At 39.6% G+C, this 15,916-nt stretch overlaps 1 protein-coding gene across 10 annotated transcripts in view; it reads right to left on the reverse strand.

Moving 5' to 3' along the window:
* Positions 1-12,000: 12,000 nt before the first annotated feature.
* Positions 12,001-15,916, reverse strand: part of NCOA7 (nuclear receptor coactivator 7) — a 160,344-nt gene continuing 156,428 nt past the window's right edge. For all 10 annotated transcript variants that reach the window (XM_059177639.1, XM_059177641.1, XM_059177644.1 and 7 more), the window contains 3 exons: positions 14,997-15,092; positions 14,487-14,560; positions 12,001-14,117 (listed from right to left, as the gene is read on the reverse strand). In XM_059177639.1, coding sequence (XP_059033622.1) covers positions 13,982-14,117; positions 14,487-14,560; positions 14,997-15,092 — 306 coding nt within the window. In that variant the 3' untranslated portion in view covers positions 12,001-13,981. The remainder of the gene's footprint in view (positions 14,118-14,486; positions 14,561-14,996; positions 15,093-15,916) is intronic.

The following is a 15,916-nucleotide window of genomic DNA, read 5'->3' on the forward strand; positions in this document are numbered from 1 at the left end:
ACTGAGGACAGAAATTTTGAGATCATATTTGATGCTTCCCCTTAACTCTTCATATCCAATCCATCAGGAAATTTAAAGTACATCCAGAATCTGATCTCATCACCACTGTCAGCCTTGACTGAGCTACCATCACCTCTCATGTGAATTATTCAGTAACCTAACTAGTCTTCCTCCTTCAGCTTCTTCCCTCTCCCTTTACCATGTAGTCTTAACACAGCAGCCAGAATGATCCTTTAAAAATATAAATCAGATCACATCTCTCCCCTGTTCAACATCCTCCAGTGGTTCTGTGTCTTACTGAGAGCAAAAGCCAAAAGATTTCGCTATTAGGACCCATAAGTCTTGACACTGTATACCACCTACCCACCTCCTTCCATTCTGACATCAGCAACCGCCACTTCCATGGCTTACTCTGCTCCAGCCACACCAGACTCCTTGTTGCTTATGCCAGCCAGGCTTGTGCCCACATCTGGGCTTCTACACTGGTTGTCCCTCTGCCTAGAATACACTTTCTATTACTAGCCATGCAGATTTCTCCTCTCACCTTTACATCTTTGCTTAAATGTTTCTTCCCCAGAGGAGTCAATTCTGACCACCTTGTCAGCCTACCCCCTCATTCTCACCCCGAGCTCTCCCTTTCCCTTGTTTTTATTGCACCTATTATCTTCTAGATGCTTATGTTTAAATATTTAATGTTACGTGGTAATATTATTATATATGTGTTTAAATATCACATCATTAACGTATTGTGGTTCTTTATTATTGTCTATTTCATTCTCATTGAACGTAATCTTGGGAATTTTTATCATTTTTGTCAGTTTTTAGTTCCTCAAAGTATCCCCTGTGTCTACATGTGGAGTATGAGATACCAAGGGTAATCAAGGACAACTCAGAGGTTCTTAGTCTGAAAACTGGAAGGTTGAAGCCCATGATTACTAAAATGGAGAACTCTGGAAGAGCAGGCTTGGGAGCAGGGAAGACCAGGCATTCAGTTCTGGGTATACTAAGTTGAGATGCTAGCTCAGTCTCTTTAGACTAAGTCTGTTGCGGTAAGCAACTCCAAAAAGTTTCATGCTTTAAAACAAAGGTTTATTTTTTATTGACACATGTGTCTGTTGCATGTTGGCTCTGGCTGTGCGGACCTCATCCCGTGACCCAAGGTGAGGGAGCAGGTATGGTCATGGTGTCAGAACAGAGGGAAGACAGAGTCAGTGGAGCCTCATGATGGCCCTGATGGCTTCTCAGAACTAGCACAAGTCACTTCTGCTCCTATGTCTTGATCACAGCAAGTCACACGGCCAACTATGACATCAGCAGACCAGGGTTAAATATCTAGGACTGGAAAAGGCAAAAACTTTGGAACAATAATACAGTGCACTGCAGAAACCTATTTGACATTGAAGTGGCAATATCATTAGGTGACTAGACATGAGCCTTAAATTCAAGAGAGAAGTCTAGGCTACATGTATGAATTTTAGAATCTTTAGCATGTAGTGTTTACATTCCTGAAGTTAAAAAAATATCACCAAAGGAGTAAGGATAAGCAAAGAGAAAATTTCAAAGGACTGAGCTAGGGAAACGAGGCTTTTAGAAAGCTTAGTGAGCTTTAGAAAGCTTAGAGATGTGAGGACAGGCCAAACATGCCTGAGAGAAAGTGGCCCCAGGAGAAAGTGATGTGCTGGATGGAAAGCAAAGATGGTCTTGGAGGAGGAGGAGGGAACAACGAGCTCTGTCAGAACCTGCTGATGGGATGCCAAGAGGACCGGGAATTGAGTGGAGCTTTTTGGTAAAGTGGAGAGAAGCAGTTTTACTGCTATGTTGGAGAAGAATCCTTATTCTAGTGGGTTTGAGAGAGAAGGGTAGTAAGTGAAATAAAGGGAGCAAGTATGAAGAGTCCAGAGTATTCACAGGAAAAAGAAAGTACTGAAAGAATGCCAGAGACTACAGTTATGTATAAAGATCAGAGAGGCAGAGGTGCTGGAATGTCTGAGCACAGGAGCAGAGTGGCTATTGCCAACTCAAAGTCAATACATCATTTAAGGTCATCCACTCGGGTGTCTCCATTCTTTGCAGTCTGAGGAAGTGACAGTAACTCACCATCCTTTCTCCACCAATTAACTCTACTTTTATCACACGTTTTAACAGAGGGAGGGAGGCCCGGGAGAGGGAGAGCCTGGGGCCCAACTCAAGGCTTGATCTCACAACCCTGAAATCGTGACCTGAGTCAAAATCCAGAGTTGGACTCAACAAACTGAGCCACCCAGGCACCCGTACCTGTACATTTTAAATTCTTTTTCCTTGTACATCTTTTCTGAACACCTCGTGTTGGATGGAGTGCCCCAGGGTTTACTCCTTGCTCTTCTTCTCAATCTATATTCACTTCCTTGATTTTATCCAGTCTCAAAGCTTAAAATATCTATACACCATGACTCCCACATTTCTAGCTTTATTATTTTTTTTTAAGATTTTACTTATTCATTTGACAGAACATAAGCAGGGAGAATAGCAGACAGAGGGAGAGGGAGAAGCAGGTTCCCCACTGAGCAAGGAGCCTTATGTGGGGCTTGATCCCAGATTCCTGGGATCATGACCTGAGCTGAAGGCAGATGCCTAATGACTGAGCCACCCAGATGCCCCTGTTTCTAAATTTATTCATACTTTTCTCCAAGTCAGAATCCAACTGCATATTGGATATTTCCACTCAGGTAGTAGCTTGAACTGCTGCTCTCCCCAATACAAACCTCTTACTCACAGACTTCTGACCTTGGCTGATGGCATTCTAATCCTTCCAGCTCTAGATTCTGTGACTTCACTGCTCAGAACCTCCATTCCCATTGGCAGAGTGATTAAGAAACTTGCCCTGTGCCATCCCATTAGTCAGTGACAGAGCTGACACCCCTGTTGGGAAACTGTGCTCCTCACCACGGTCCTTTGACACTCACGTCTGTTCAGTAGCTTACACAATGTTATGTCTAGTGTGAGTCCACATTTGTTATATATACATAAGGATTTGTAAGAAGATGCTGAAGAGATATATATATACCAATATATTTGCACTGTGATCTCTGGATGGATAAATGATGGCTTGATGCTTTTCCTTAATTTTGTTGGTGTATATTTTACATCTTCAACAATGAAAATATATTACTTTTGTCAAAAGAAAAGCATCCTCACATATTTTTTTAAAATTCAGGATTCCAGATGAACTTCATTTCCTTTAATCATTCTGTGTTTCACAACATCTCATTCCAAAAATTTTTGAGATGTTCAACCCCGAGGTCAGAAGATATAGGACATTTTCAGCAAATTTCTTGGTATTTCTGGCAGAGATGGGCTATAGAACTGCTACATCTATGTGTCTGATACAGTGTAGTGTTTCTTTTCATTTTTCACTGAAATATGGAAATTGTATGGAGGGATATATCTTAATCTCATAAAGTATCATCTCCACAGTAGGCACCCTTTTCCACATCCTAAATAGAAATTTCCTAAACATAAATACAAAGACCTTTCATGACTTCTATTTTGTAAATGGAAGTAACTTTTTGTTCTTTCACCAGTCTCAAGAATGTTGGATTTTTCTGAAGGTAAAAGACAAGCATGAACATATTTCTCCTTTCTTAAGAACAATAGTATAAAAGGAAATACAGGCTAAAATGACTATTGCCTGGTACTAAATATTGCATGTGTATTGGCCTCCACCTGTTAGAATGAGTGAAATGTTTAGGCAAAGGAAGGGAGAGGGAAGAGTGCTTGTATGTGGGAAAGGAGAGAAATTTCTAGCTTGACTATGAAGCTGTCTTACTTAAAACATTCTTTGAATATATATTTGCAAGTGGCCCAGAGTCCCAACTTGTGGCTATTTGAGCTTTGCTAAAAGACTTTAAGGAAAGTTCCGAACTGTTGTTCTGAAGTGGAAACTGTGTAAATCATTTGTAATGGAAAGAATGACAAAAGAGAAAAAAAATCTCGCATAATGACTTTTGCTTCCAGCTATTTTCCTGATGAATTATTTTATGTACAGAATATAATACAGACATTTCTGGGGTTTTTTTTCCATAATGTTTTCCTGAAAGCTATGTCTTCAAATTGTTAATAGTAATTCTTACTTTTATCAGGAAAAAGGCTACACTTGGACTTTGTATTTCTGGTGAAGAATTCAGTATAAACACAGTTTGATATAATTAACATCATAACAGTACTAACTTACCTTCATCTGGCATTTTATTTTTTTTTTTAAGATTTTATTTATTTGAGAGAAAGAGAGAGAGCAGAACAAGAGAGAGCATGAGTGGGGAGGAGGAGAGGGAGAAGCAGAAGCAGGCTTCCTGCTCAGATGTAGGGACCCATCCTACATGGTCCCTGGATCATGGGACCATGACCTGAGCAGAAGGCAGACGCCTAACTGACTGAGCCACCCCGGCACCCCAGTCTGAAGACACTTTCTTAAACCTACCATTTACACCACATTTTCAAAGACACTTTCTTAAACCAACATTAATTTGATTCTCTGACAACTCAGGAAGATATTCCTGTGCCTGTTTTAGAAATGTATAACATGGGACACAGAAGAGGAATCAACCTACTCAGGATCATATAATTGGTGGTTGATAGAGGGGGGCATCCTGCAGCCCTTTTAGTAGCATCAGAGGCACATTCTGTCCCCCCAAATCGACAGAAGACAGCAGCTGTATAAATCAGTACACCCCCTCCATCTTGAACTTAATTTTAAGTCAAATTCAGACCTGCATTTCTTTAGAACTTCAAGGTAAAAAAACAAAAAACAAAAAAACTCATCTATACCATTCATTCTTGTTCTTATTAGTTACCCTCAAACTCTTTATTCATACACAAATTACCTATGCTTCTTTTCCCCCAGCTTCTTTCCACTACCAGCCTCTTTGAAAATTTCCATTGAACAAACCACCGTTTCACTGTAAGCATTCTGTATCCTCAGTGTCCTCAGAGAACCATACCTTCTCTTTATTGCCTTAAATGAAATCTGGCATTCCCCCCAAAGACATAACTTCCCTTGAGCCTTGACAAAAAAAAATTGCTTTTTCTCCCTGCCTTTCAACATGCTGAGAGAGATTTGAAAGGAGTGTTGGTATTCTTCCAGCCTCTAACTGCCAGTTCGAGGTGATTCCATGCCTATCTGTATGCAACTCCTGCACACTCTGCCGCCTTTTGAGTCTCATGCCGTAGCACGAAGCATAGTCATCATTGTCCACCAACTCTAGGTCACTTGCCTGGATTCATAGAAAGCTTTAGCACCTGGGCCACAAATGGTGCCAAACTCCCACTGTAATCTCAACCTGCACGTCCATGACTCAGCTCTTCCAGCACCTGGATTCCATTCCTCCTTAACACAGCTGGCAAAACCCTAACTTTACATTTACCCAGATGCTCTTAAAACCTAGAAACTCTAGGTGACTTTAGTAACTCTTCACACCTCTGGAAACACTGTCCCAGCAACTTTGAGATTCTCCTGACTTCTCAGTAATTTCTGTTCTTGACCTTTCTTCAATTCCTTCAGTTGCCCTACCATCTTCAACATCTATCCCTGCCCAGAATAGACCCCAAAGGGCCATCAGTACCCTGAATAGCTTCTGGGCACCCACCATGCTCTCCCTCCATCTTTGCTATTATCCCAGCCAAGTCCTGTGGTTATCTGAATGGTTAAAGGCTGAATGTGCTAGGGAAGCCTTTTCTGCCATTTGAAGTCTATTTCTTTTTTTTTTTTTTTTTTTTTTTTTTTTTTTTTTTTTTTTTTTTTTTTTTTAAAGATTTTATTTATTTATTTGACAGAGAGAAATCACAAGTAGATGGAGAGGCAGGCAGAGAGAGAGAGAGGGAAGCAGGCTCCCTGCTGAGCAGAGAGCCCGATGCGGGACTCGATCCCAGGACCCTGAGATCATGACCTGAGCCGAAGGCAGCGGCTTAACCCACTGAGCCACCCAGGCGCCCTGAAGTCTATTTCTGTCATTTAGTAATTCTATCTGGGACAAGTCATTAATCTTTCAAGGTTTCCATTTCCTCAGTTGAGACATAGTCATAGTAGTATCTGTCTCCTGACCATCATAAATTATCATGAAGATTAATTGAGATAATATATGTAAAGTGCTTAGAATAGTACCTGACTCATAAGCACTCAATAAATATTTACTATTGTTATAATCAAACTGCTTGTTGATGTTTCTTAAAAAAAAAAAAAAAAAAATCACAGGGGTGCCTGGGTGGCTCAGTTGGTTTAAGTGTCTGCCTTTGGCTCAGGTATAATCCCAGAGTCCTGGGATTGAGCCCCATGTTGGTCTCCCTGCTCAGAGAGAGCCTGCTTCTCTCCCTCTGCCTGCCGCTCACCATTTGTGCTCTCCCCCGTCAAATAAATAAATACAATCTTCTTTAAAAATCACAAAACCAAATTAATAAGCGCCAACACATGCCCAGATCTGCCACGTAATCACAATCTAACAAACATCCTCCTTTTTCACCCCTTCCCTAGATATTCCCTGTTGCAGGGAGACTTTTGAGAAAATACCCATATAGGACCTGGGAACCTCAGATTTCATCATATTAATTATTTGTCCTCCTCATCAGAAGTAGAGAGGATTAGCATGCTGACTTATGTCTGTTATTTGTAAGGCAGGAATGGCAAAGATTTCAGGTGACCACTTCCCAGAAGACAAACTAGAAGAAACAGGCATTAAACAGACATCTCCCAAGAGAGAAAACATGAATGAGCAAGAAACATATTAAAAGATGCTCATCCTCATTATTAGTCAGGGAAACATAATTAGAACTACAATGAAATAGGGCGCCTCGGTGGCTCAGTGGGTTAAAGCCTCTGCCCTCGGCTCAGGTCATGATCCCAGAATCCTGGGATCAAGTCCCGCATCAAGTTCTCTGCTCAGCAGAGAGCCTGCTTCCTCCTCTCTCTCTGCCTGACTCTCTGCCTACTTGTGATCTCTGTCTGTCAAATAAATAAATAAAATCTTAAAAAAAAAAAAGAACTACAATGAAATAAATGTGCACACTATTGAAAATGGCAGAAATGAAGAAAGTTAATATAAGATGTTGAACAAGGTATTCTTAGGATGGGCATATAAATGATACAGTTGCTTTGTGAAACATTGTGGGGTATGTTGTCAAGCCAAATAGTCACATGCTGGAGGGGCCAGTAGTTCCATCCAGTGAGTGTTTTGTTACCAAAACAAAATAAAAAGCACATCCACTGACAGGAGAATGGATAAATAGTGGTATAGTGATACATTCACCAGAGGAATTTTTTTTTTTTTAAGATTTATTTACTTGAGGGAGAGAGAGAATAAGAGAGCAGAGCATGCACACAGAGGAGAGCAGAGGGAGGGGCAGAGAGAAAGAGAGAGAATCTCAAGCAGACCCCCTCACTAAGTCTGGAGCCTGAGGTAAGGCTCGATCTCACAACCCTGAGATCATGACTTGAGCCTAAATTAATAACTGAGAGATCTGAAAATGAAGGCATTCTTTCTCCAAGGTCGGCTACACATGCCACCACCACCACCACATCCCCGAAATCTCTTCTCCAGTCATCCTTCATTTATTCCCCTAAGACTTGAGCAGCCAGAGGAAGAACTTGAGCAGCTAGAGGAAGGACCATTCCTTTCTGCACCACAACCTTAAGAACCATACTTGCAAGTTTGTGGCTGCATATACAAAGAATGCTTACAAACCCATAAGGTGATTTGTATGGACATGGATGGAACTGGAGGCTATAACGCTAAGTGAAATAAGCCAATCAGGGAAATGCAAGTATCACATGATTTCACTAGCGTAAGGAATAGTGCAGAGGACAGTAAGTGTGTGTGTGTGTGGGGGGGGACTGAATGGGAAGAAATCAGAGAGGGAGACAAACCATATGAGACTCTTGACTCTGGGAAACAAACTGAGGGTTGCAAAAAGGAAGGTGGGGGGGGGATGGGGTAATTGGTTGAGGGGCATTAAAGAGGGCATATAATATGATGAGCACTGGGTGATATACCAAACTAATGAATCATTGAACATTATATCAAAAACTAGTTATGTACTATAAAAAATAAGTAAGATGATGAAAATAGAAAAAAATACGAAGGACTTGGATAGAACATTCAGGAAGAAAGACACAAAAATAGCCAATCTGTGGGAAGTTTTCAACATCATTGATGCTTAAAAATGAAAATGAAAAAAAGATACCCTTTTAGCAAAGATTAAAAAGAGATGGCCATAATCTCTAACTAGTGTTGGTCAGGATATGAGGGAACTGGCATACTCATACACAGTTGGTGTAACCAAGTTAGCATAACTTCTATACAGGAATAATTAGTATCCTTTTAAATAGAATGTATGTAACTCTGACTCACTGCTAAAAATTATCTCAAAAATATATCATTCATAAATGCACCAAGTTCTATATACAGGGATGTTACTCAGAACTTTTTAATAGCCAAAAGAAGTTCTATTAATGAAGAACCATTTAACAATGATAGACCCATGCAATGAAGAATGAGATAAATCTGAATATACTGTTATAAAATGTTGTCCAGGGGCGCCTGGGTGGCTCAGTGGGTTAAAGCCTCTGCCTTCGGCTCAGGTCATGATCCCAGGGTCCTGGGATCGAGCCCTACATTGGGCTCTGTGCTCTACAGGGAGCCTGCTTCCTCCTCTCTCTCTCTCTCTGCCTGCCTCTCTGCCTATATATGATCTCTGTCTGTCAAATAAATAAATAAAATCTTAAAAAAAATGTTGTCCACAGTATATTAAGTTAAAAAGACAACTAAAGAACGGTATATACAGTATGCTTCTATTCATATTAAGAATTTATAAATAAGTATATGTGTATAGAAATGCTCTAGAAGGAAACCCAGGGAAGTTTGATGGTTGTTATCTGAGAATATAGGGAGGAAAATGTTTGCCTTTTACTGAATTGCTGAAATTGCTGAATTACTGAATTACTGAAAATGTTACCATCAACATGTATTATTTTTGTAATTAAGGAAACAAATCCTTAATAAAAATATCTAAAGAGGAAATGGGAACTATTGCAGTGTGTCTGAAAATAGTTTTTATAACTAAATGAGTTGCTGTCTTAGAAAATGAAGTTTCCTTTGCAACTCTCACATTATTAGTTTTCTCCATTTGAAGGGGAGGAATTCCTTTCTTGTTTAGTAGTGCTTACTTCATGCTCAGCACTCCTGTAAGTGCTCTAATCATCATACAATCCTGGGTGGTCATTATTATTATTCTCACTTAGTAGATAAGGAAAGTGAAGCACATGGAAGTTACATTACTTAACCAAGTTCACATAGTAAGCTCTAAAGCAAAGATTCAAACCCAGAATGTTCACGCCTTGGGCACTATGCCAGCTGCCTTTTGAAATGTTTAGAAGCTCTGAGTTCTACCTGGGTAATCTGATGATATGACCCATGCTACATGCCCCCAACTCTTCTTCATGGACTCCGGGTCAAACCTATCCACTTTTCTGACCCTTTGGAGAACCTAATAGGGAAACAAGATGCTGCAAGAGAACATGACTAGGCCTTATTGAGTATGAAGTAATAATGGGGCCTTTTAACAACTCCCAAGGTTGACACAACACCTCAACACAGCATGTCTTTGAAGATTCTTACTATTAACTCGAGTCTTGAAAGATGAAAAAGCTGATCTCAGTCAGCTGTTAGGTAAAAATATCATTGACCCATCAGCTCACGAGTGAGATGAAATCAAGAAGGATTGTTGTAGGGATTCAAAGCTGAATTGTTCCGCTGAATTCCAGTGTTTCCAGAGTATGTCAAGGTAAGGAGGGTTTTTTTTTTTTTTTTTTAAGCTGTGGAGACATGAGAAAACATGCCTTATCATCCAAGTTTATTGAACATGAGTGTGGTTCTTGTTGGTGTTTCCTGTTTAATGTTTTCCTCAAGGGTTAGGTTAAGAAGCTAAATCAGTTACTTTTTGTAACCCTAGAGGTGAAGTGGTTGATCAAATGATGGGCCCTTGTTGATGTGTACATAGGACACTAAGATTATCCAGGGGCCTTTAGTGCTTTTTGATCATCCTTCATTCTAACAGGTTGATATTGAAAACTTTGTCCATATGCAAGCAGGTTCTCTCAGTGTGCGTGTAGCTAGTGGGCATCCCAGTTGACAAGCTTAGTAAAGAAGATTGGTCACCAAGTATAACTATTTGGGGCACTCTTGGTGGTTCATTATTCTTTGATGATTCAGAATCTGGATATACAGTTCTGTGTAAGCAATAAATTGTTTTTCCTTCCTGTGGTTCATTATGCATTTTGGATGGATGTCTGATGAGGGATGTGGCATCCTACGGGGCTACCATGAGCAGCAGAATGTCCAGTGCAGGAACAAAACACATGCTAATGGCCAAGGCAGAAAATCCTAATTTGAACCAAGGCCTGGGAGAGGTTTTCCTTATCTTTGGTTAATAATGGAGATCAATAATCCTGTAGAGATTCAACTTTTCAGCTTGGAAAGATTCAGACAACTCAGTCCTCTGGTCACTTACCTAAAACAGTAAGACACACTCTGTTACTTTAGGTGGTGCCACGTTGTGTGGATAATGGCAGAGATAAATAAAAGTACTCAGAACTCAACGTTCTCTTCTGGTGGAGGAATAATAGCCTGAGTTTATAGCTGATGGAAGAACGATTTGGCTGTGCCAAATCTTGATCTAGAGCTGGGCTGTTCACGATGGCAGGGGCTGGCTGCATTTGGCTAAATTTAAATGAAAATTAAAATTTCAGGTCGGCAGTCACTCCAGTCACATTTCAAGTGTTCAACACTAGTATGGTAGCTAATAGCTAGTATAAGGGATAGTGAAAAAGTCATGGAAATTTCCATCATCATAGAATGTTCTATGGAGCAGCACTGACCTAGAAAAATAAACAATAGGTCCTCAAAGAGATTCTATCAAGAAACACCATTTTGGTGGTTTGACTGACCACACCAAGGAGGCCCTATCTACTTTTTATTCTGAATCACTAGATTTGAAATAGGCAAGCAGTGAATCGGAGTGAATTTTAGTTTTTGGAGTGAATTGGAAAGCCTAATTTTCTTAGTAAAGACACTTCTGTTAGGGGATCACTGTGGATAACAGTCACAGGCAAGGAGGTAGGAGGAGAGGATGTGATGCTCTGAGGTTAGGGTTTCCTCCTTTTACTAGTCTTGTTTCACATGCCTTTAGAAGTTTATAAGTAATTAAAGAAAAGAACATCAAATGAAGGGCAGTAATACTTCTCATGCCCATCAGGATGTCCCTGGTGACTCATAGCATGGGGATATATCTAAATCATTTTCAACAGAGTCTAGTGAGCCATTAGGTTGCCCCCTCCCACTCTAGTGTTTTAATGTAGACTCATAAACTGAGGAATTGAGAAGCAGTGAAGACTGAGGTCTTCGTCTTTAGGGCTAGAAGACAGGATGCCTGGGATCAGAAAAACTAATGAGAGGATAAGATCCTTCATGGATACTAGGAAGTAGATCAAAAGAGATGTTAAAAAGAGAGGGTCACTATTCAAAGAAAATCTAGAAGGATTAAGAACAGAGAAACTGGCTCAAGAGCTAACAGGAGTTTTAATGAACTGATTAGAGAACAAGAGGGAGGCTAATGGGAACAAAAAGGGGCTTTCCAAGGCAGCAATAAAAACATGAGCACTGGGGGGCGCCTGGGTGGCTCAGTGGGTTAAGCCACTGCCTTCGGCTCGGGTCGTGATCTCAGGGTCCTGGGATCGAGTCCCGCATCGGGCACTCTGCTCAGCGGGGAGCCTGCTTCCTCCTCTCTCTCTGCCTGCTTCTATGCCTACTTGTGATCTCTCTCTGTCAAGCAAATGAATAAAATCTTAAAAAAAAAAAAAAAAAAAACATGAGCACTGGACCTTGTTTAATTTTGGATATTTCATCATCCTCTCACACATGGAGAACCTCTAGCATCCAATAAATACCTGTTGAATTAATCCTCGGGAAAGAAATCACACTGGATGCATAAATTCCTTTATTGAAAATACTGGGCTAGCACTGCATTACATATACTCAATATCCATAAATGAAGGGCCACACATTTCTGATTGGACAATACTGTTTTAAATAGAGAACACAGCATCTGGATATGCTCTCACAAGTATAGTATCATGGACTAAACTAGGTAGGAGTGAACTATATGCAAAATGACCATTTTGTTCGTTAATAGCCTATGGTTGCAAATGGCATAAATGCTAAACTTGATCATCATGAGACATTCCTGATATCTCACACCAACACATCATTTAACAAGCAGATTAAGGTTAAACTGTCAATATGTTGTTAATCCAGAGTTCTCAATAGGAGAACTTGGGTGAAAGCACACCCAGATAACATATTTAAGATTTAACAGAATTCATTTAAACTTGCATGGAATGTGAGTAGGGTGAATGAGTTGCTGATCTGACAGGAGGCCACTTGGTAATTTGTTCTCTTTCATAAATATCCAAACATAAGAGAATAATTTAAAGGAAATTTTCTGCCAGCTTAAGGCTAACATTCTATAAAGATGGTTTTATTTTTTTTAAATGCAGATATATAAATGCTACTTGTTTTTAATTTTTCCTTTCAGAGATCACTGGGGATATAATTTATGACAGACTACTTCTCAGCTTTGGCTATTATTTGAAAACTTTTTCCATTAGCAGTCTTTGGCTTTCATAAAAGTTTGGCAATCGATAATATTGTTTAATTTTTAACAAGGTTTTTAAAATAATTTTTAACAAAGAGTATTTTATGATATGAAAATGGGTTGTTAAAAAATAGGGTTTTTTAAATTCCAATTTTGGTATGAATGTACTTCTTTGCATTGCTTTTTCTCAAATGAGTCTAGAAACCAAGACAATTGGGCTAATTTGACATTTTTCATTTGATATAAAATATGCAGAAATTAAAACATTCAGTTTCTTTTAAAACAGAGGCAGATTCATTAATTTAAGAAGCTGGGGGAAATTATGCACAACACACTACGAAAATAAAGTTTTTGTTATCAATACACATGATCTTGTAGGAAACAAAACATTTTCTTTTCAAAAGCAGGGATTGTTCTAAGTCTAGATTCAGAAAGGTACCCATTTCTGTAAATACCAACTTATGACTGTGAGAAATGGCTGCTGCTGCTGCTGCTTCTTCACACAATTATGATCAGAGTAAGTAAAAATGTACCTTTTTAATGACTAAATGGAAGGCTGGCCTATAATAGTCAAATCAATATAAACATTGGTAATGAGTTTTTAAATTTCAGAATTATGCATATACATATGCTGCTTAAGACCTATCACCCTAAACAATCAGGGCAAAAAAAAAAAATTCAATATAAAACTATATAAATCAAATGGGTTTGTTGCCAAAACATAGCACAAAATGTATACATTTCTTTATTCCAAGATTTGCACATTAAAAGAAAAAACTGCCAACACATTTCGACAATATACTAGAAATAATAAATAAGACAATTTTTTAAAAAATCATATATTCCCTTTAAGTGCCAAGTACTTTCAATTTTTCTAAATGAGACTAATCTTTTCCATGGCAAACAATAGTATGCTGTACATTTTGGTAATGAAAATTATGTTGATAAATACACAAGGCATGTATGTATTTCCACAGTATCTTTTTTTTTCACAGTTACCAAAAATAAAAATTGCATTCAACTCATACATCTATAAATATTCTGATTCCTCGCTGTATGGATGTGAAGGAAATGGGAGTACAAAGTCTTTCAACAACCCGGACTTCAACTCTCTTTCTTCGTTGTCTCCCTTCCACATGTCCCTTTGAGAATCCCTCTGCGGTATGGCCATGCTCCGAGACGAGGGCAGAAAGAAAGCAGTATGGACGTGGCCGTGAGGGCCAGGGCCTGTCTTCCAGCCAGCTTTAGGAGGGCTGATGGAACCCGATCTTTATCATGTGGTATTTTAAGGCAGTCTGAGTGAGTTTCACTCGAATGTCCATACCTCAAGGTCCTGAACTATGAAGTCTTCCTTTTTGGAAAGGATATCATTATTGAAAGTGCTGCAAGAGTTGCTCCGTCCATGGTATAAGTCAGCATCTAGCCATAAACCAAACCGTCCGCTGAAATAATCACAAATACCAAAAGGTGAAAACACTTCAGTCTCACGTGACATACTTTCTGCCCTCCCTCCCCCCAACTTGTTTCCTTTATGCTACCAACAGACAAAACCCTAAATTGCTTGGAAAACAATATGTTTCCTTTATTACATTTAAATGACCCATCTTTTAAAAGACAACTGATAACAGTCCCTCATTTAGACACATAAATAAATCATTTTATCTTTGACTCTGAGGTTCATGCATTGGGCCACTGTCCTAATGAAGGAGATGGCCTAACTGAAATCACCTGACACAAGGTATTGGTTACCCCGGTTAAAACAAACTCTCACAGGTCAGGCAGTGAATTAATAACAACAACAAAAACCTTACCCTCCACCACCAAGTTCCAAAGAGCTTATGTCTCCATTGATAAAGTATGAGTTTTCTCCACTCCACTTAAAGACCTAAGGATACAAACACAACACAGAGAACAGACATTTCAATATGGAGAATCAGGGAAGAGGGAATTATTGGGATAGTACGTCTGTGTGGAAGGAAACTAGCCCTTGACTGAGGAAGCTCCAGATTGCCAGATCTTCAAAGGAGTTGTAAAGTAGGAAAGACCTCTTCAAGCACATGTTGGCTCTGACCTGCTATCATCCCTCCCTAGATCCCAGAGCACGTGAAAGAGCAGTTTGCAAGGCCCAGGGAGGGACCCTCAAAGCAGTCTGTGTGCTATAGCCATGAAGAACAGATCCAGCCTTGCGTGCGTCCAGATAAGGTAGTGTGACAGCTGCTGCTCCAGTGCCGTCCCCCAACTCCAAACCCCCCCATGATCCTGACAACATAACAGTGGGTATTTCTGTTATAATACAGTGGGTATTCCTCCCATTTTGGTACCTTGAAATTGGGGCTAAATGTGTACAGAAACGTTTCGCCTGTGCCATAATAGTGGTCACTGAACTTGAAAGGATGAGTTGCATATGCTCCAAAAATCTGTCAAAAGAAAACAGAAACATCTTTTTTCAAACCAAACCTCCCAAAGAATGGCTTTCTGAAATACTCCAACACAATCCTGTTCTGAGTTATCATTAAACCTCTTTCAGCAAAGACCATTACTAAATTAGAGCTCTTAAGTTAAAAAGACAACCAACAAACAAATAAAATATCCTTATTCCTAATTGGAACTCAAGTGGCTCAGAGAATGTATTTGTCAAAGGCCAGCAATTGTTCCAATTTTAAAACATTTCTGAAGATCCCTATGGGGTCAGATTTCCTCTTGTGAATACAGATGACATACTAGGAACATTAAACAGTAAGATACACCTTGCACACAGAAGTGAGTGGTTGAAAGAACAAAATCATGTGTCCTGTGTGTTTTATAAGTGCATTCATGGCCAGTCATTTCCCCAGAGAAAATACATTTTTCTTTCAATTTATAAAAATGAGTTGGCAATATGCTTATTAAGATTGTGTCCTTGGGGCGCCTGGGTGGCTCAGTGGGTTAAGCCTCTCCCTTCAGCTCAGGTCATGATCTCAGGGTCCTGGGATCAAGCCCCACATTGGGCTCTCTGCTCAGTGGGGAGCCTGCTATCCTCTCTCTCTCTCTCTCTCTCACTGCCTGCCTCTCTGCCTATTTGTGATCTCTGTCAAATAAATAAATAAAATCTTAAAAAAAAAAAAAAAAGGATTGTGTCTTAACATGACTGATCTAACATCTCTTGGCTTAAGATGGCTTTTAAGAAAAAATAAAAATGCCATAAGACTATGGACTTTCAGGATGATTTAGTTGTATTTGAACCAGTAATTTTTCTGCTTTT

The sequence above is a fragment of the Mustela lutreola genome, chromosome 6 (genome assembly GCF_030435805.1).
Source record: "Mustela lutreola isolate mMusLut2 chromosome 6, mMusLut2.pri, whole genome shotgun sequence".
Taxonomy (NCBI): domain Eukaryota; kingdom Metazoa; phylum Chordata; class Mammalia; order Carnivora; family Mustelidae; genus Mustela; species Mustela lutreola.